The sequence below is a fragment of the Ochotona curzoniae genome, unplaced genomic scaffold (genome assembly GCF_017591425.1).
Source record: "Ochotona curzoniae isolate NIBS_2020 unplaced genomic scaffold, NIBS_Ocur_1.0 scaffold_2476, whole genome shotgun sequence".
Taxonomy (NCBI): Eukaryota; Metazoa; Chordata; class Mammalia; order Lagomorpha; family Ochotonidae; genus Ochotona; species Ochotona curzoniae.
In genome coordinates, this window is record NW_024467095.1 from 19,537,783 (window position 1) to 19,560,270 (window position 22,488).

General features: G+C 42.3%; 1 protein-coding gene and 1 pseudogene across 1 annotated transcript; one reads left to right on the forward strand and one right to left on the reverse strand.

Moving 5' to 3' along the window:
• On the reverse strand, window positions 1–22,257 carry GALNTL5 (polypeptide N-acetylgalactosaminyltransferase like 5). The gene is made up of 9 exons (XM_041002152.1): window positions 22,122–22,257; window positions 18,748–19,030; window positions 17,789–17,909; window positions 15,722–15,888; window positions 14,038–14,160; window positions 9,275–9,524; window positions 7,140–7,257; window positions 4,031–4,180; window positions 1–188 (listed from the first exon to the last, which is right to left on the reverse strand). Exons 2-9 carry the CDS (start codon window positions 18,989–18,991, stop codon window positions 15–17), a joined length of 1,347 nt encoding a protein of 448 aa, XP_040858086.1. The 5' UTR covers window positions 18,992–19,030; window positions 22,122–22,257; the 3' UTR covers window positions 1–14.
• On the forward strand, window positions 10,960–11,437 carry LOC121170663 (annotated as a pseudogene).
• Window positions 22,258–22,488: the final 231 nt, after the last annotated feature.

Consider the following 22,488-nt stretch of genomic DNA (forward strand, 5'->3'; position numbering starts at 1 on the left):
TTTTTAAACCTTTATTAGTGAAAAGATTTTTCTTTCATTTTGCCTACAGATGCCTCCAATTCTGGGAAGACCGTATCCAGATACCACTGAAATGACTTGCAGCCCAGTCGCTTCTTTAATTCAATGCGCTCGCTAATGTTTCCAAAGGACATTGTTCGTAATCCAGGTCTGCGAAGAAAAACCTCCTCCTAAATGAAAACAACAAGTTTATTTCATTAATATTTGGTCATCAAACATGTATCTAATGCAGAAGTGATTCTTTTCTCATCATCTGAACTAAAAAATATATATATATTTCCTCTGTGTAAGAAACAAGCTGGAGACAGTAGGGCCCGTCTCCAGCGCACGTTCACTTTATGCGTATGGCTCTGCAACAGATGGGGAGCTGCGTGCGGGCAAGGCTGGGTCCTGTTTCTTGGGTTCTTCCCAAGAATCACTGTCCCCTACTACCGTCCCTCCCCCAACCCTTCCCACAGTATTCAAGGTCCCCTCCCTCCTGGGCACCCATGGGATGGCAGTGTCATGGGCAGAAGCTTTACACATCTGTGCCACAATATCATCTGAGACCAAACTCTTTTACACAAGCAAAGCCCTGAGCGAGGAGGCTGGTGTCGGTACATGTTATATCAATCATTGTGAATACAAAGGGTAGTTTTATACGTTCTCTGACCTAGGAAGCACTAAGAGTCAATGTCTGATTCTACCTGGTTCTCTCATGTGAGTGGCAGAAATCCAAGAACTTAAACCACCATCCACTGCCTCTCAGTTTGTGAATTAAGAAGAGGTTGGATTAGAAACACGGATGAGACTTGGCCTCAGGCTCTCCAGTATGTGATGTGGCATCACAAGCAATGGCTTAATGCACTGCATCACCACACCTGTCCCACTGCACTCCCAGTCCCCAGGGAAGCCTGGTGCAGGAGAGGGTCTGAGGGCGGGCGGCTGTCATCGCTTTGGAGGGCCTCAGGAAGCATCTCTTGATCGACGCCCTTTCTTGCGCCTGTCACTCAATGTGCCAACGTGCTGTGTGTCACACAAGCTATTGATATCATTCATACCTAAAATTACTATTTTAACTTTTGCATTCTATATTCTTTATGATTTTAATAACCCACTCAGAAATTGCTGTGCTCATTTTAACTGTCTAGATCCATGACCAGAATTCACATACACAAATCAGTAAATAAGAAATAAGCTTAAGATCTCTTGGAATAAAATACATGCATTATTAAAACAAGATCTATCATTTTAATCTATAGTTTCATTCCTTAATTATGGGGAAGGCAGGCATGTTGTGTCTGACAGTGGAGGACAATTCAAATAATAACTGTTAGGATTTAAGATGTACCAATGCATACTCCAGACCTCCACGTCTTGTGTAAAGGATGCTCACTTGAGCTTTGGGGTGTACTTGTCCAAAGCCCATCATCTCACAGCGCTGTACTGATTCCACTCCCTAGCACTCTACTTCCAACTAGCTCCTTGCTAATTTTTTGAAAAGGTAATAACCAAGTGGTCTCACATTTTCTAGTGTTGGTAATAACCAAGTGGTCTCACATGCCTGTGTTAGCAACACTTAAGCAATTCAGTGATTACTTCTGCGGGGTAGAAGTGTGGGTTTAAGAAACGTGCTTTTTATTTTATAATCTCCAGCACTTTTTAAAATGAGCGTGTTTTATTTTTTTTAAGTAACCCTTAAAATCAATAACAATAACATACAAAATCGCATAAAATGTAAATGGCATATCTTAGTGAACTACTGAAAAATCAGCCACAGTCATCTTGCCTAGGTTGAGAAGTGGAATATGGCCAGCATCCCAGAAGCCTCAATCTTCCCTTTCCAATTAGACTGACTATACAGGAGACCCAGATGGAGTTCCAGGCTCCTGGTTGCAGTCTGGCCCAGCCGCAGCCATTTGCAGACCTTTGGGGAGTGAACTAACAAATGGGAATGTCTGTCTCTCTCTCATCATTCCTCTCTCATCATAACTCTGTCTCAAATAAGTAAATGGATATCTTTTCTAAAAAAAATTACAGTGACAAAATGGATACTATTTATCTGTTGCACTCTTTTTTTTTCCCCTCTAAGATTTGCTTATTTTTATTTGAAAGACAGAGTTACAAAGAGGAGAAGGGACAGAGAGAGAAAGGTCTTACTACTGTTGCTTCACTCCACAAATGGCCACAAGGGCTGATGCAGAGCTAGTCCAAAGCCAGGAACCAGGAATCTCTTCTGGGTCTTCCACACAGGTGCAGAGGTGCAAGCATTTGGACCATCCTCTGTTGCTTTACCAGGTACAACAGCAGGGAGCTGGATTGAAAGTGGAGCATCCAAGACTTGAACTGGTGCCCATTTGGGATACCAGCACTACAGGTAGAGGCTTTACCTACTGCACCATTGCATTGGCCTCCCTTGTACTTCTTGATGAATACTCATCAAGATTTCGATTTTGGCTAACACAAGCAATGCTGTTTATTAACACCCATGTTTCCTGGCACACAAAAGCAGGTACACTGAATGAAATCGGCTGAGTGTAGGGTATTCATTAGTTTTGGTAGGTGTTGCCAAACTGTTTCCAAACATGAACTTGTAGAGGTCAGCACTGTGGCACAGAAAATTAAGAGGTTACCCATGATCCATGTTGAGGTCTATTTTAACCTTGTAGGTTGGGGCTTCCCTGAGGCTGATCATTGGCCCTGCATTTCTCTGCCTTTGGGGAATTGCCCAGTGAAGCCATAGTAGACTCTCGAAAGCAAATTGGGGAAGCAGACAAAAGGAATGCCTGCAACAAAGGGTGGTTATTACGGAAATTCTTGATATGGTGGTTGCAGGTTAATAACATGGGAACTAGTTCCTGACATGGAAACTAGATGCCTGGCACCTGCAACTTTGGATGAACGCACAGGGTCTAAAACACAAACCATTCATATGCACGACAACAACCAGGGCCCAGCATGGGTGGTTCAGTGCCTAAATCCTCGTCTTGCATGTACATGCCTGGATCCCATGTAGGCACCGGTTCATGTCCCGGCTGCTCCACTTCCTAGCTGCTCCACTTCTGTTTTAGCTTCCTGCTTGTGGCACTGGGAAAGCAGTCGAGGATGGCCCAAAGCCTTGGGACCCTGCACCCGTGTGGGAGACCTGGAAGAAGTTCCTGGCTCCTGGCTTTGGATTGGCTAAGCTCCGGCCATTGTGGCCGTTTGAGGAGTGAACCCAGTGGTTAGAATATCTTTCTCTCTGTAAATTTGCATTTCCAAGAAAAATAAGTATTTTTAAGTGAGCTTATGAAAATTAACATTTTTCAGCAGAAGTGTATGAGAAACCTTATTGTTCTCACCAGTATCAAACTTTAACATTTTTTGACAACCCAGTTGATATCTCATTGAGTTTTTAATTCACGTTCCTCTGAGTAAAAAAAAAAAAAAGAGTGCTCTACATTTCATAATTTTAATAATAATAATCTTAGCAATAAAACCCATGAAGATCAAGACATACCGTATCATATACCGTTTCAACGTATTTCTCTCCATCTGTCTTATTGGCCACCCTTTCTAGGTCCTGGCAAGGTGCTTAACCCTCGGGCAAATGCCCAAATGGAGGGCAGAGCTCTGGTTCCGCAGTTTTGAAATCTTTGACTATTCGTAGGAAAGAGGTAATGAAGGGTCCCAGACCAGTGGTGTCTGCAGCACTCAGGAACTTGCTAATGAAGGAACACAGGCTAAGGACTTGCGGGACTGGAGGACTGGGCCAGAGAGATTGTTTGCACAGTGAGAAGGTGCTGTATTTTAAAAGAAAAAGTACATGGAAGAGGGGGGGAAAAGCGAGTTCTCATGTGGGCTCATTTCCTTCCAGGAGATTCAAGTTTCCCTAAAAATAAAAAATCTTGAATATTAGATGCCCGTGTAGCACCTTAATTGGGAAAGGGATTGAGCTGGGGGAGGGTGGGTAGAGGGGCGAGTGGGGGGCTGTGGCTCTGGAAGGCCCCTGGAGCCCTCCCATGGCTTGCCAGGTCCCAGACGCGGGCCTGACCTTGTACTCATCCAGCCAGGTGTGCACCAGCCTCAGGTAGTTTCGCGAGATGGCTTGAATGAGGGTCATGTTGTTTTTAATAGTCTTCCTGTTGATGTGTCCTACTCGAGAGCAGGGGAGTATAAGCAGCTGGCCTCCACACATCCAGATCTAGACATAGGGAAAGGAAAAAAGTGTAAATGACTTTTGAAAAAAATTAAATTTTTAAAAGGTTTAAGAGAGGGAGAGGGAGGATGAGAATCTTTCATTTGCTGGTTTGACTTCCCAGATGACGGCAATGCCCGGTGCTGGACCAGACCGAATCCAGGAGCCAGGAGCTCCATCCAGGTCTCCTACATAGGTTGTCTTCCACTGCTTTTCCCGGGAACCTTAGCAGGGAGCTGGACTGCAAGCAGAGCAGCTGAGATTCGCCTGTGCCTCCGGTATGTCATGTCTCACCCTCACATCAGTCCGTTAAGACTCAGGTTTGTGTGTAGACACACATAGGCACATTCCGTTAGCATAGCTTGAGTCTCTTTCTACTGGATCTTACGTGAAACAATTTTTAAGTCTCACATTGGCTTGACCTGTTTTCAGTTTCCAATGATTCGCATTGTTGTTGTAAATAATGCCACGAAGAATGTGCTTTAGAATACAAATCTTGTGGGGCTGATGTGGTGGCATAGCTAGCTAATCCTCTGTCTGCAGTGCTGCCATCCCATAGAGGCACCGGTTTGCGTCTCTACTGCTCCACTTGCCATACAGCTCCCTGAAGATATGCCTGGGAAGGCAGCAGAGGGTGACTCAAGTCCTTGGGCCCCTGCACCCATGTGGGAGACCTGGCATAAGCTCCAGGCTCCTGGCTTCAGATCAGCTCAGCACCAGCTATTTGTGGCCATTTAGGGAATGAGCTAGTGTCTATAAAATCTACCTTTGAAATATAAATAAATAAATAAATATGTTTTTCTTAAAGGAGAATGGTTTTGCACGTCTAATGTTAGCATATTTGCCATGACACTTTAGTGGGCTCCCATCCAGCAGCAGCATCCCCTGGAAACAAAAATGCTGAACCAGCCAACCAAGGGATGGCGCCTGGCAATCTGTATCCTAACCAGCATTTTAGGTGATTCTGATTCACCACCAAGCCTTAGACTCACTAGTCTAATTGATCAAGACCACACATCCCACATTTAAAATTTTTTTCCTTAGAAAATCCACTGTTGTCTAATAATTTGGACAGTCGTGATAAGCAATTAAGACACTGATCCTAAAGATTTTGCTGAGATGTGTCACTCAGCCAGAAAATCAAAAAGTCAGTCCCAAGGGATTGCGTTAAAGAACATAGGAAGTAGTACTTCTGAAACAACATGGAGTCTAATGACCCGCTACTAGAAACCTGTGGCTTCCGTAGACAGAACCAGGGGACCCCCGTGGTCCAGCAAACTCTCCATCCAATTCCTGCTCCATCTTGTGTGGGATAGGAGGGCAGGGTGAGGCCGAAAGGCCCAAGAATTGCCTTCTTTCATCATCCCTGTTTATGTCAGATGGCCTGCCTCCTCCCTGGCTCTCCTCTCCTTCAGGAATGGGAACTAAATATTGAGTTAAGCTATCATTCTGGGGCCCTTCATTATGCAGCAAAGGCTGACAGATCCCAATAGTCTATAATGCTTTATTCTTTTTTGTAAGTGAAAATGGAAGAATATTTGACAAATGACTGATATCCATTCTAATCACTCGGATGGGCAGTAACCATAGTGTCCAGCTCACAGGCTGAAAAATCCAATGTGGATAGAAAGCTCATGAGTATCACATTTAAGAGGTGAGAAGCGCAGAAATTCCTGTGAAAGAAATGGAAACGACTGGGCAGCAGAAGGGGGGAAACTGGGATGTTGTTTTACACCCTGAGGAGACGCCTGCAAATGTCATGTGCCACACTGCCGTCCTGCAGATGAGAGACAGAAAGCGCTCCATGAAGACCACTCATATGAACCGGTGGCAGTTCCTGGAATGATATCTCAAGATGACAAGGGTCTTATAGGATGCTAATTGAAATAGAGAGTAAATGGGGTATAGGGAGCGGGGAGGAGGCACAATGGCATAGTGTGTTAAGTCTCTGTTTACAATCCTGGCATCCCTTATTGGAGTGCCAGTTCCAGTCCTGGTTGCTCCCTGCTGATGTGCCAAGGGAAGCAGCAGAGGATGGTCCAGGTGCTTGGTTCCCTGCCATGGCTTAGACTGCAGCTGGGGCACCACTTGCATGCCGTATCAGAGGGCTAGAGAGTCAAGTGCTGCTGCTGATCCAGCTTCCTGCAAGGCAGCAGGTATGGCCCAGGTATCTGGGTTCTTCCCACTAATATGGGAGACTTGGATGGAGTATGGTTCCTGGCTTTAGCCTGGCCTCGTCCCAGCTATTATTGGTGTTTGGGGAGTGAACCAGAAAGAATTATCTCTCTCTTCATCTCTATCTTCTCTCTTTGTCACATTGTCGTTTAAATAAAGTAATAAAAATTTTAAAACAGTAAATGAGATGTGAAAATATATGTGTATAGCTTATGCCTTTTTTGGGAAAGACACAGTTACTTGTCATGCTTAGAGACAGCTGCCAGGGTCAAGGGAGTGCTTTAGCTTTCATCAATTTCCCTATTTATGAAAAGAGGAGGCATACCTGGCAAGATGAAGGGGACTTGAAGAAAGGGACAGTTGCGAATATTGGAGTAAAATTAATTAATATGTTCTGGAAAGCAAGTTAGTTGTCACGTAGGGTCAGAAAAAGGAACACCCACACTTTTCAAAATTGTGTACATCAATCACAAAATTTAGCCTGTTCTGAGAGATCGGTTATGCTTATTATGCTATTAAGTCTTTTAATAAGGAAACTCCTTATACAATATACTTAGAGAGCAATTGGACTAGCCAACAAGATAGAATAAAAAGTGCCAAAGTAAAAAAAAAGTGCCAAAGTCTTGGATATTGTGAAATATTGTCTGGTTGCTGGCACTTAGTGGGTAAAGCTGCCACCTGTGGCACCAGCCTTTAATGGGTGCATCAGCTCAAATACTGGCGTCCACATCTTAGGGTGAGGCTTAGCACCCCCTGGAGGTACCTGCTTCAAAAACAAAGTCCGTATTACCCTTAATGAAATTTCCAAATTTTCTCCTCCCCAAAGATTCATGTCCTTGTCGTATTGTCCAATTTTTTTAAAATAGCGTCTATCTATAGCAAAAATTCCTCCAGCCATGGCAGGTGATCTGGAAAGGAGACAGAAATATTAAACCAATTCCACAGATAGTCATTACGGAGTATTCTAAAAAATCGCAAATATTAATGACAATTTATAGTCAATGGCAACCATATGAATAGTAGGCTTACCTTCATACACATTTCAGAATATAAAAATCCTAAATTAAAACAACAAGTAATTGTAGGCAAAAACTTTTCCCTAGCTGTCATAAAATTATGCAAGTAATATATTCAGATGTTGTCTTGATGGGCAGGAAAATTATTTAGAATATGAGTTTCCTATAAGAACAACTGAATTAGGCGATAGGGTTTAGAATTCTCCCTTTCTAAGGTCATTAAATGGATTGTAATATTTGCCTCTGGGGCACCTACTTTTAGTCCACCAATAATTACAGGATCCAAAGCTACCAAACCAAATACTTAAAGTACAAATCAATAAAATTTACATTTTTGTTTACAAACATATTTACTGCGTACCTATAATGTGTTATGGATAAATTAGTGAATGAACAGGGAAAGACAGACCCCAGCTGTGCAGGGGCGACAATCAAAGTGAACAGATTAGTTAGACTTTGTTGCAATGATCCCAGAGAATAATGGAATTCAGGCAGGCAGTGGCATGTGGCTAAACTATTGATGTAGTTGGAAGATAGATTTAACCTCTTGGCTTATGGTCTGGGATGTGAAGTGTTGGAGCGAGGGAAAAATCAAAGTTGACTACAGCTTTTTGTCCTGAACATTTGGTTGATGCAGTTGCTCTCCACCGAGAAAGAAAATCCCCTGGGTGGAGGAGGCTGTGGCAGGAGGATGCAATTTTGGATTTCCTGGAGATGTCTGTTTATCAGGCACCTGGAGATGCCAAGTGGGTGGCTGGTTGCAGGAAGGTCCTGGCTGTGGTCACACACTGAGCTATCCAGCTGTTTACAGATGAGAGATGCAAGAGTTAGGGGAGGGAATTAAAAGAGCTAACACCTGTATAGTCATTTAATTTCAAAACAGCACAGTGAAGTGTTACTGTTCTCCAGACTTGAAAGGCAGAAAAGTACAGAGAAGAAATTGTACAGAACCATACAGCTCTGGCTAAATCAGGAGAGAAGTAAAGACGAAGGACCAAGTTATGTTGTTGGGAAATGAATTTATATAGTTTGCAAAGCAAAGAGGCTAACTGTGAGGGAAAAAAAAATGAACCTGGAAGTGGTGATATCACAGCATAGTGTTAAGCTGCTGTGTACCATACCCACAGGGGTTGATTGAACCGTATTAGAATCAGGCACTCCTAGTCCCAGCTACCCCACTTTTTATCCAGCTTCCTGCTAATGCGCTCGGGAAGGCAGCAAATGATGACTCAAGCCCTTGAGTCCTTGCCACTCACTGGATGGCTTCAACTTATCCTCGTCCTGGATTTGGGGAATGATTCATCAGAAAGAAGAGCTCTTTCTGTCTCCCCAGCCTTGATCTTACCACTGTGGTTTTTTTTTTTAAATAGTAAATAAATAAGTACATCTTTTAGAAAATGTATCAATACATGTGAGGAGTTGTCTGGAGGACACTTCTTTGCAAACAGCCTTGTAAATGTAGTAAAAGTCACAGCTTCGAACAATGAACTGACTTAAAAGCAAATTCAACGGTTCTTGTACCTAGAAATATAGTTTTCTAGGCTATTTATCTAGGAAACACTTGAGTAAATACATCCTATGTATGAATTTCACACACATATCTGTTTCTCCAAGGCTATCCAGGTTGCTGGCATTATTTCTCATTGATCAACGAAAGATTTGCTTTCAAGAAGGAGGTCCATATTCTAAATATATACACCTGACATTACAGGAGTCCTTCTTAAACGCTGTGGCTTTCAGAATAGGAAATACACATTTCAATGGTACATATTTAACATCTACCAAATTCTATTATTGAAGACTTTGAGAAGCAAATACAAAAATAAGCTATGTCTCTTCATTAAACCCAAGAAATTGAAAACTTTTTTTTTTTAGTGTCCTATTATATCCCCATAATCAGAACACTCACCGGATTGGGCTAGTAGGTCCTTCTGGGCCATCCATCTCATAAGAGAAAACTTTGTCCCACTTAAATTTCAGCGCCCAGTCAAAAGCCCCCCTCACAATGGGAGAGGGCTTATATTCCATGGTGAATTCATCAATAACGTCTATTACAGGGCACACCACCGTGCTTGAGTCCTTGGCAATGACAGACAGCAGGGGCTCCAGCCAGCCTCTGTTCACCTCACAGTGGCTGTCCAGGAACACTAGAACATCCCCTGCAGAGGGTAAGCAAGCCAACATTAGTCCACATAAGCAAAATACATGACAATCCAAGTTTATTGCAATATGTATTTGTTGTACATTTCATGTTTTTGGATGTTAAAGTGCTTTAGTTTTCTTGCATAGGAACTTGTAAAAGACTTTTTTTTAATGTACAAAAATTGTCAGTGCACCATCTATGTTCAGAAGGCACTGGTGAATTAATTGTCAGTATTTTGGGACAAATTCTAAACAAACAGGTGGAGGTGCTGTTCAACAGAGTAATACTCCATCTTAAAGTGCCGGTATCTCATAGAGTTGTTGGCTCACGTCCTGGCTGCTCCACTTCCCATTCAGTTCCCTACTTATGCCCTAGGAAAGCAATGGACGATGGCCTTTGGAACCCTGCACTTATGTGGGGGACTCAGAAGAAACTCCTGGCTCCTGATTTCGAATCAGCTCAGCTCTGCTTCAGCCATTTGGGGAGTGACCTAGCAGATGGAAGGACCTTTTCTTCTCTATCTCTCCTTCTCTCTGTAAATCTAACTTTAAAATAAAAATAAATCTTAAAAAAAAAAAAGAAAAACCAGAAAACAAAACAGGTGTAACTAGTCTGGGATTTAGTTTTTAAAAGTCATTCTAGTTTGGCCCTGACCAAACGCATTTTAACCTTTTTTACATTGGAGACCATCTTCTTGGGGATTGAATTTGGTGCTTGGAATACAGAGATGCATAGTTTTGCATCTTAAGTCTACCTTTAGAGACCATGGGAGGAAAAGGATGTGGCAAAATACAGAATACATGTTGTCAAAGGGCAGATGAACTCAAACTGGTAGGAACCTCAAAGTACAGGCAGTAAGGTTTACTTTTTCTGGTAGCCAACTCAAAATCATTAGGAAAAAGGCCAACACTGTGGCATAGTGGGTTGTCTGCAATGCCAACATCTGGTTTGGGCACCAATGCAAGTCCTGGCTATCCTACCTCTAACCCAATTTCCTATTAATGGCCTGGGAAAAACAGCAGAAGATGGCCCAAGTGCTTGAGCCCCTGGGAGATCAGGATGAAACTCTTGGCTCCTGGCTTCAGCCCAGTCCAGCCATGGCTTTCGTGGTCCTCCGGAGAGCCAACTAGCAGATATGGGAGATTTCTATTTTTCCTACTCTCCCTCTCTTTAGAACTCTGATTTTCAAATAAATAAATAGATAGATAGATAGATAAATTAATAGATAAATAAATCTTTTAAAACTTATTAGGAAAGTGTGAAAAGCATTCCTTGGTTAGAAATACATTTTCTGGTTGAGGTATTAGCAAGAAAAGCTAACAGGATCTCATCATATTAATACGTCAGTGATCTGAGTGGCCTTGTCTCTGCCTTTCTCCTTGTGCTGATGTCACTCCCCTCCAGCCTGCCGTGTCCATCTGCCCAGATGACCACACCTTCCATTAACTTCCGGTGGGGAGGTTTTTGAAGTTACTGTGGAATTTGCCAACCAATGTGACTTTCAAGACCATGTTGGAAGATTGTGGAATGGATGATGAAGTAGGTGACGCCCCAGTTCCTCTACCGAATGTTAATCCAGCAATATTTAAAAAGGTTGTTCAGTGGTGACTCACTGAAGAATGACCGCTTCTCCCCGAGGATGATGAGAACAAAGAAAAGTGAACAGATGATATCCCTGTTTGGGACCAAGAATTCCTGAGAGTTGACCAAGGAACACTCTTTGAGCTTATTCTGGCTGCAAACTACTTAGACAGCAAAGGTTTGCTTGATGCTACGTGCAAGACCGTTGCCAACATGATCAAGGGAGAGACTCCTGAGTTGATCTGCAAGAGCTTCAATATAAATAATGACTTGACTGAAGCAGCAGCCCAGGTATGCGAAGAGAACCAGTGGTGTGAAGAGAAGAAAATGTTGTGCCTGACACTGTAACACTGTAAGGATTGTTCTAGATACCCGTTGCACTGCTCTCTTTATAATTGTTCATATCAGGCAAACAGCAGACAAATGCAGTAGCAACCCATTTGTTCTAGCAGAACATTGTCCTCGTAGCATGTATAATTTGAGCACAGATTACAAACCCAAGTTTCTTCTAGTATGATCAAAAGTTCCTGCTTGCTTTCCTCTGAGGAAAAAGGATCTGTGGGTTCTCCATAGAAAGTGACATTTTGGGCTTTCTCTCTTTTTGCAAAGCCATTTCTGCCTAATTTCCTTTTTTTTTTAAAAAATTTATTTATTTTTATTGGAAAGACAGATATGCAGAGAGGAAAGACAGAGGGGAAGACCTTCTGTCCAATGATTCACTTCCCAAGTGATCACAACGGCCGGTGCTATGCCAATCCGAAGCCAGGATCCAGGAATCTCCTCCAGGTCTCCCATGTGGGTTCAGGGTCCCAAGGCTTTGGGCCGTCCTCGACTGCTTTTCCAGGCCACAAGCATGGAGCTGGATGGGAAGCGAGGCTGCTGGGATTAAAATTGGCGCCCATATGAGATCCTGGTATGTTCGAGGCGAGGACTTTAGCTGTTAGGCCACCGTGCCAGGCCCTCTGTCTAGTTTCTTAACCAGGTAACTTGAGGGTACCTTTAAAAGTTGGCATTGTATTATTCAACTTTCAAGAAGTATCCTGAAAAAGAATGAAGATCTTTACTGATGAAGTGGAAACTTGAAAGAGGCTACTTGAAGTCAGTGTCCAGAGTAGGGCTGGCAGAACGCCTGCCTTCCAGTGATCAGTCAGTGCCTGTAATACTGACCCAGCTGTGTGGGACAGGCAGGATGCCTTCCAGTGGTCAGTCAGTGCCCCTGAGGCCGACCCAGCTGTTTGGAGCTGGGCTCCCTCAGTTGCATCTGAGGACTTGCTCTTATTTTCAGTCCTCTCAGCTTTGAACATGTTGCCTAGCAGTCAGTTACTACCCAGTATATGTGGGAATTTTGGGGGGTGGAGTGGAGATGTAACTAGTTTATTAGCTTTGCAAGTTAAAAAGAAAGATATTTAATTCAGGTGATATAGCATTTTCTTACAATCTGTTCCCATGTGGAGAACACTCTTCAATCTACTTGCATGTCGAAAAGAGCCTTTATCGTGAAAATACCTAGCAGAATCCAGACATCCATCATGAATGTGAAATAACTTTCAGTAAAAGTTATGATAGTGAAAAAAAAGCCAATGATCTTCAACTTGATCTACAGATTCCCATCCAAAAATAATTCCCACCAAATTCCAGGCTGGCTTTTTCTTTACTTTTGTAGAAATTTATCCTGATCTTCATATAGAAAGATAGGAGACCTAGGTTAGCTACAACAATGTTGTAAGAGAACAGCGAAACTATAGGACATCTTAGTTTCAAGACTTACTATAAAACTACAGTAATCAACGGATGTGAGAGTGGCAAAGGATAGATGTATAGACAAAAGGCATAAAACCTGAGTGTCCAGAATAACTCACCTCCATACTCCATTGATTTTTTTTTTCCTCAAAAATGCTCAGATAATTCATGGAAGAAGTATTCTTTTCAGTACTAGTTCATTGAAAAAAACAACTGAATATTCTCATGCAAAAGAATGAAACTGGACCCTGGCTTCATTTCATATTCAAAAATCAAGTTAAATAGCTCATGGTCCTAAAGGGGAAACCTGAGCTTTAGCTCAGAAGAAAACAGGTGTAAATTTCAGGCAACAGCTTCATACATATGACACCAACAGTAAGTGACAGAAGAAAAAGAGATAAATTGGGCTAATGAACTTTACCAAAACCAGAAAAAAAAAAAAAGTCTGTATTGAGAAGACCCCATCAATAGGGTAAAAAGAAATCTATAAAATGGGAGAAAATATTTATAAATCATGTATCTGATAAATAACTTGAATGCAGAACCCTCACAATTCAATAATAAAGACAATTTAACTTTAAATGGGGCAAAGGATTTGCACAGACATTGAAGAAAAACAAATGGCTAATGAGTATATGAACACTACTCAACATCACTAGAAAATGGGAAGTACTAATCAATCAGTTCAATACCACTTCACACCCACGAGGGTGGCTACAGTCAAGGATCAGCATATGCCGGCAGGAGAACACAGGACCCCAAGGTGCTAAGGAGAACAACTGGACCACCAGGGTGGAACCCATCTGCCTGATCTATGGGAGCGGCAGATAAGAGACCACCGCATGGGGGCCTGGCACAATGAGTCAGTGGCTAAATCCTCGCCTTGCAAGCACGGGAATCCCATATGGATGTCAGTGCATGTCAAAGCTGCTCCACCTGCTCCATCTGTTCAGAGTTCAGCTGGCAACTGGGGCTGACATTATAGCACCTTCATGTCCTCACCAACCAAAACAAAAACAAAAACAAAAAAGGAGTATCTTCCATTTGAAATACCAAACTGACATTTGAGGTGGAATGCTTTCAGAGGCAAAAGGAACTTAGGAAACAGTGTTACAGTTGGAAGAGATGTGGGGAATCTGTGAGGGTGACACCTGTATGCGAAGGAGGATCAGACACAGTCACGGCTCATGCCCCGTGCATGTGTTTACCGGAAGCGTGAGCTGCTCCAAGCAACCTTGCTCGAATGAGTCCCTCTCTTCTTTTGCTTCTTATTAACTTTAGCACTCCCCGAAAATCTTCCAGCCTACGGTCTAGCTCTTCTTTTAAATCATCTGAAAAATACCCAACAATGACTTACACTTCTAAACTGTAGCAATCAAAATTTAAATAACTCATCATCATTATAATTGATCCCCAACCTGACAAGAAAATTATATCCCATTATAAGGGAGAGAAAGAAAAATGATCTATCACTGAAATAAAATAGAAACATTTTTTTCCTATGGTTCTAGTGAAACACTTTTATGTGACAAGGCATTATTCAAATTTGAATATAAAAAGCCTAAGTTATAAGGCTTGGGTACATGCTTACTTTACTGATAACTGTGCTATAATTATACTATTATCAACTATAATCGAGACTCTTGTCAAGTCATTAACTATTCAATAATTAATTATATTTAATTAAACATTAATTTCAATATTAAATAACATTTCAAAAATAAATTAATTGCTAGTTTAAAACAGCAAATAACAATTAAATAATACTTAGATAAGTTATTACATTTTAGCCACATTACTAAATGTTCAATTCTGTTCATCAGTGAGAAAAGATGTTCCATCATGTTCTTAGCAACTCTAGGAAAAAAGAGGTGTATCATCCAAGTGCTGGGGGCTGACATGCTGAGAAAGGAAATGTGGGATCAGATAAGACTGATCCAGGTGCCTCGGAGGCCTAAATTCCTACATTCCGGGAATCTGCATGCAGGAACTGGGCATTCATGGAAGCTAGAACATGACAAGCGCAGCAGAAGATCAGCTCTGCTTCCTGGTCTCCAGGAAGAGTGCCAGTCCCTGGTGCGAGGTGGGCCACAGGTTTTGATGGTTTCAGTTCAGCCTAGATCCTGACAACATCTCTAGACTACAGGGTAGATGGGGGCACTACCAGCCGGGCTTTGGAGCTCATTAAGGCATTCTAGCAGCAGTTGCCACTGGCATGAAGTAGAGGGCTTGGGTTTTCCCAAAGATGGTCATTACGTCATCATGCAGTGAAGAGGGCAGGAGTGTAGGGACAGTGGGGGTGGCAGGTCAAGGCCATGCCACCTGTACAACTCCATGGGGACAAGGCTCCAGTCCCTGACTCCCATGCTCCCATGCAGAGGGAGTCCATCACAGGTTCCATTTCTGCCGCACTGCCTGTTAAGGATTTGTTGTGAAATAAAACATGGATGAATTGACCTTGAACGCCATCAGAACACAAAGTCTTTCTCTGTTTGAGACTCTGTCAAGGAGGAGAAAGGGAGGTGTTTGATCCAGCAACAGCACATTTTTGTCTTGGCCATGAGCTGTGACCCCCCCCCCTAGTATATTATGGAGGACCACCATGACACAGAACACATTATGAGCTGTTTACCCGATGGTATGGGCTGAATGTGTGTGTCCTCTTAAAATTCTTTTGTCCAAACCTGATTGCCAGCATGTTGACATTTAGAGGTACAGAACTCTCCACTCATGCACAGTAAACCACATAAAACAATTTCAAACTCACTATGTATCAATAGCTCATAGTGTGACACCTGCTTCTAGCTGCATTCAGTACTCATCTCAAATATGCATTGAATAAAACATTCAAACACCATCATGGAGAGTACCTTCAAGGCAGATTAATCTTACCAAATTCACTCATGTCATCCACCAAAATGATTTCTTCAAGGAGATGAGATGGAGAGAGATTGATAACACTGTACAATGTCCGAAACAAGGCGTTAATTTCTTCATTGTGGAAACAAATAATAATGCTTGCAGAAGGTAGATTGGCTGGATACACTTTTCGACGACACCTATGACCATAAATGAGATGATTCACTTAAAAGCCATAGGGGGGGTTGTTGGGCAGGGCGGTTAAGACAACATTTAGGATACCCAGATCCTGCATCAGACTATATAGGTTCCGCAAGTCCTAGCTCTACCCCAATTCCAAATTCCTGCTCATGTATGTCCTATAAGCATCAGGACAGGGCTTTAGTAATTGAGTCCTTGGCACCAGATGGGCACTCTGGACTGAGTTTTTGGCTCTCAGCTCCACCCTGCCCTGGCACTGGCTGCTGTGGCCATTTGTGGAATGAAGCAGCAGGTGGGAAATCTCCCTTTCAGTCTGTCTGTCAAATCAATCACGTAAGTAAATAAATAAGTAGCGGCCTGGGTTGTCTGGGGGACTCTTTCAAATACCCTATTTTTATTTTTCCTCTTTATTCCTTCAACTGAGGACTTTGTAAATAACAGTACACCCAAAAATACAAAAATGAAGATACATTTATTTAACTTATGTTGTTGTTATAATGTTTTCAAAAACACCTGTAAGTGTCCAGCACAATATTCCTGCATATTTCTGCAAAACCATATTTTCACGCTTCATGTATCAGGCTTGTGTATAGGATGGTGCACTGGCCATTCTCATCTGTCCCCATCTTTTCTTGGTTCTGTGAGCATCTGTAGTAGCCTCTGCTCCTTGGAGGGTGGTGTCTGCCTCCACTCAGCTCTCCTACCTTCCAGACAGAAACGCTGAGCAGGAAACAGCTCTGTTCTTTGCTGGCGGCTCATGGACTGCATTAATGGCAGGATAACACCCAGAATAAAAGGGATGGTGGGCCAACGTGAACAGTGCTACCTAAGTCACATCTGTAGCAATATATTCAGTCCTGCGTCTTCATCATTTTAAGAACATCAGAGGCACACTGGTCCCTTCAGTTGGATGACAGCGAAGGATACTGATACCATGTCATAGGAGGACTTTTTAGACCCCCTTCTCCTCCAAAGAACCTGGTTAGTAAGGAACTCTCTAAAATTAACTGGTAGGTATTGCTGTGGTATTTGTAAACAGGAAAAGCTTTTGGATCCAAATAAACAGTTTTGTTTTTCTTTTTTTAAAGATTTATTTTTATTATTTTTTTGTTGTAAAGGCGGATATACAGAGAGGAGAGACAGAGAGGAAGATCTTCTGTCCGATGATTCACTCCCCAAGTGAGCGCAACGGGCCGATACTATGCCGATCCGAAGCCAGGAGCCTCTTCCGGGTCTCCCACGCGGGTGCAGGTTCCCAAAGCTTTGGGCCGTCCTTGACTGCTCGACTGCTTTCCCAGGCCACAGGCAGGGAGCTGGAAGGGAAGCGGGGCTGCCGGGATTAGAACCGGCACCCATATGGGATCCCAGGCGTGCAAGGTGAGGACCTTAACCAGTTGCGCCACCGCGCTGGGCCCCAAATAAACAGTTTTTAAAGGTGAAATGATGGGTCTAACATGGTGGCCTAGCAGCTAAAGTCCTGGTCTCATATGCTAAAGTCAGGATCTCATATGGGCGCCTGGTCTAATCCCGGCAGCCCTGCTTCCCATCCAGCTCCCTTCTTGTGGCCTGGGAAAGAAGTTGAGGACAGCCCAAAGCCTTGGGACTCTGCACTCGCGTGGGAGACCTGAAAGGAAGTTCCTGGCTCCTGGCTTCAGATCGGCATAGCATCTTTGTGGTGACTTAAAAAAAACAACTGGGGGGTGATTCAGTTCTCAGAGATCCCTAGAACACAAAGTGTGCTGATAGGGAAGATGTTCTCTATGTGGTAACCATTGGACTCGTCAATTCAGATCTTGACAGGGTCTAATTCCAAGTCCTGCAAATAGTACTCTATACTACAAGACTCCTAAGAAGTTGAAATTAAAATCAGGTTAGTAACATCATACAGGAGAAGCATACATTTTATTCCTGGTGTCTGGCACTTCTCTCTTGATGCCCACGTTTCTACTGGTCATGATGTTTAATCCATAATTTGTAAATCCAAGGATGAATTCTGATTCTGAATGCATATGACTGCCATCTGCAAGGTAAAGGAATTAGAGTTGCGTAAGTAAAAACATACATCGTCACCCGGAGAGGGCAAGAGGCACAGCACTGCTGTGGCTATACTTTGTAATGAGACAGCATCATTTTCTTGGAAATGAGAGTACCCACTACTGGCAAGATTAAAGGTGAAAGCCAAAGTGTTTCGGCAAATCAAAGCACATTGTTTAGCAAAGCGTGGTCGTCGCTAGGTCTCTCACGGAAGGGTACTATTTGGTTTCCTTGGGGCATTCACGGTGGTAACAAGAAGACTTACAGAAGGTAGAGGAATGAGAGCTCAAAGTCCTCTCTCAGTGGCTGATGAGCGAGAATAAAACAAGACAATCAGGACAGCCCAGACAAATCAGCCACAATGACTGGTTGAAGTTGGGGGTCAACTTCCTGTTAGAAGATAAAAACTCTTGGGTGGAAGTAAAAGAAACTAGATACAGTCATAAAAGATAAAATTAGGAAAAAGACTTAGCAGTGAAATGATCAAAGAATCTAAGAACCAAAATATCAACCTAAGAGGCGGTGGGTGGCTAACTTCACAGTCGAAAGGAAGGGAAGAAAATTGGAAGTAATGTTTTTATTGTAAATTTATTTGTTTGAAAAAAGAAAATTATCTGAGATAGATATAGGTTATATAAACATTGTTAAAGTGATAAACCAAGTATGCCTGTTTTACTAGTCTGTGTAAATATTCACATGTAAATGTATCCTTTTATAATGTTAAAATTAAATTATTCAAAGAATATTGTCTTATACTTCCAATTATTAAATTTATACTCTATGCTTCCCTTAAAATGGCTAAGAGAGAAAATGAAAATACTTACTTGGCATAGGAAACGACCTTGGTTTTCTGATTTCAATTTCTTCCAACATCTCATCATTTTGCCTTAAGTGATACCTAATTTGCTGAGAAACATTTTTTCTAAGAGACCAAACTGATGTTGGTATCTGAATTGTCTTCTGCTTGTTGTTGTTCACATAATGGCAAAAATATATGAATATCAGAGCTCCCACTATCTCAAGTATCAAGGATGAGCGTATTAAGCACTGAGATATAATTTTTCTCATTGTAGCTCTAGCATTTCTGAGGGTCCATTTTTCAACTTTCTAAATCAGAAATAATTTAAGAGATACATCATTAGACATTTAGTGTTTGCAGATCAGCTACATAGCTTCAATCCAACTCTCACTGTTTCAAACAGCATCATTTTTTTGGTCAGTCCTTACCAAACGTAGTATATAAAGTGTATTTTGTATGATTAGAAACTGTTAAAACTGCTAATGATAAGGTTATCTAATATAAAATGTACACCATTCTATAAAGCATATAGCATGGTTTAAAGCCATTGGCCCATACTTCTGAGCACACAGTTCCAGGTCATGTGAAAGAAGGCAATCCATCTTGCAGAAATACTATATAGTCTCCAAAAATGCTAATTGGACACCAGACTGTTAAAAATGCAAAACCATGTGAAATTACACATTGGAGAAAAAGTGGGCAAGGAGATCCAGGTCTCCTGTTGATGGGACTGTAAATTGTTCAAGCCATTTTGAAAATATCTGGTGCAACTGAAGCTATATGAGAGTTACTCCAAAAGCTCATAGATGTTTTCGTCAAGATGGCATGGAAAGCAAAGAAGAAGCCTTTTGCTCCTCTCAAAGGAAAAGCAAAGGCCTTGCAGGCTGAAAGGGATTACACACACACACACACACACACACACACACACACACACACACCTCTCTATGTTACCCAACTTCTGGAGGCCCAACACATGTATGTGTACAGCTCTGCAGGCAGCTCAGATCTCTTAAGAGCACCTGCAGGAGAAATAAACTTGGCCACTAAGCAATCGAGCTCCCCTGACTGCAGAGTCTGCTAGAAAAACATGGAAGACAACATGCTCACGTTTGCTGTGGATGTCAAGGCCAATAGGTACCACTTCTAACAGGCCGTGAGGGAACTGACAAGGCCAACGGACTGATCAACTTGGCTGGATAGAAGGCATCTGTTTGGTTCCTGGTTATGATGTTTTAGATTCTGCCAACAAAATTGGGAATCAGCCAAACTTCGTCCAGCTGGCTAATTCCAAATAAATGTTTTATCACCATAAACAACTTCATAGGAAAGTGGAGTAAAAAGATGTTTATTTCTCTGCTTAGGTGAATAGAAAAGGACAGCTTAAGTCCTCAGGCCTCTGTACCCATGTGGAGACCCGGAAGAAGCTCCCGGCTCCTGGACCATTAGATACCATTTGGAAGAGAAAATAGGTTAGGAGACTTAAGCACATTTAACAGACACATGCATTTATGTAATAGGATTCTTACTAAAAAAGAATCCATATTCTCCAGAAAGATTCTATAATAGTAAACTTGAAGGGAATGTTTTTTAGATGTGAATATTTATGAAATACACCCTTTCCAGAGCTTACATGTTTTCCTGATGTAAGTTCTAATATTGCAGGGTTTTTTTTTTCCCTATATTACAACGTTTTAAAGCACAGTTCGCCCTAGGCCCCCGGCTCACCTTGCCTCACTTCCATCTCCACACACACACACACCATCTCTCCCACCAAGAGTTAGATTTGAGAGTCTGCAATCAGCTTTTGGATCTGTATCCTCAGCAAAAAATTCATGTTCAGTCATTTTTCTTGACTAAAGCATGATGACTTCACACAGAAAAAATAGACTTTATTTGCAAAACACAGCTCAAAGACAATTTGTATGTACAACGAATAAATGTTAAGTGCATTCCAGAAACCTGGGAGTTAACTAAAAGAATCCTGTGACAAAGAAAAGAACATAGCTGATTAACACAACGTACATATCCACACACACACACACACACACACACACACACACACACACACATCGCAACATAAAGGTGTGCTTCCACTCTTTGGGTTGTTTTAAAATATGAGTCTTTGGAGTGAGGAACACGTGACTGAGTCTTAGATGATGTCACAGATAATTTTTCTGTGACTAGTCATGGTTTTTAAGTCCTAACCTTTATCAGAACAGTCTTTACATGGATCTTTATTTAAGATCTATGAATTCCTGATAATACTAGGGGCCTTCTTTTCTTTCCATTGAACTTTTTTAAAAATAAAAAATACATTTATTTTGCAGAAATTCTGAAACTCACAAGGCAGGATATAATGACAGTTGGCCTGTTTTTTAGGAGCTCAGACCACTGTAGGGCTCCATCCACTTTCAGGGTGTGTAACCAACCGCTTCCTGAAAAGGAATCATCTTGGGACCCACAGTGTGGTGTAGTTAAGCTTCCTCCTGCAATGCCAACATCCCATATGGACAACAGTTTGAGTCCAACTGCTACACTTCTAATCAGGCTCCTTGTTAATAGCCTGGGAGAACAGTGAAAGACGGTGCAAGTCCGTGGACCCCTGTACTTCTGTGGGAGACCCAGACGCAGTCCCTGCCTCCTAGCTTCTGCCTGGTGCAGCCCTAACCATTGCATTTGTGGAGTGTCTCTCTGTATCTCTGTCATTCTATCATTCAAACAAATAAATAAATCCTTAAAAAGAATAAATTAAATCACACTGAAAAAAATATTCACTGTGTGATTTCATTGATAAAGCTCTACTTCTAAGGTTACAGTATTTTAGCTGCAATAATTTCCTAGTTTCCTGCCATCATTCTTATTCACTCAGCTTTAATTATGTAAGCGCTGCCTGAATACCTGCCAAAAGAATGTTACTCGGGACCAGCACCATGGCATAGCAAGGCAAACCTCTGCCTGTGGCACCAGCATCCCTTATTGGAGCTCGCTTGAGTCTTGGCTGCTCTACTTCAGATCCAGCTCCTTGCTAATGTGCTTGGGAAAGCAGGGAGAGATAGCCCAAGTGCTTGAACCCCTTATCCCATGTGGGAGACCTGGAAGAAGCTTCTGGCTCTTGGCTTTGGATCACCCAGCTCCAGCACTTGCAGCCTTTTGGGGGAGTGAACCAGTATTTGGAAAACTATCTTCCACCTCTGTGTAATTTGACTTCCAATTAAACAAAATGCATTATTTAAAAATTTAAAAAATATTAAAAACCACTTCTCAATCCCTCCCCACAGAACTAGCATCCAACCATGCCTCAGTGATTGGATGTGCTGTGTTCACTGCTGTAGGCTGTTGGGACTCTCCTTTCATGCTCCCGTTCCAGCTTTGTAAAGCACAAGGAGCCCTTCCACTTACCACTGGCTGCTGTGTAACTGATGAATTTCCTGAGCAAAGGGGTAGGCCAAGGAGGCTGACAGATGTTATGTCTGGTTGCTTTTGTTGGTGTCTGGATGGTGCCCGGCTATGCTGCACTGCTCTGCTTACCTCACAAAGCCTCATGACGTCACACAGGCTGTAGCCAGCACCAGAGGCCCCTGCATTCCAGAGCTGCCCAAATTCCAGGGCTCCTTCCAGAAAGTTCACAGCTGGGCATTAACACCTGGTTGAAGGCCAGGGCTGAGTCCCTTCTCTAAGCTAGTAATGCTTTTGAAATAGACTTAGGAAAATCAGGTCTTCATATTGCTTCAAGAAACTTTAATATGAGCCAAAGAGTTATTTATTC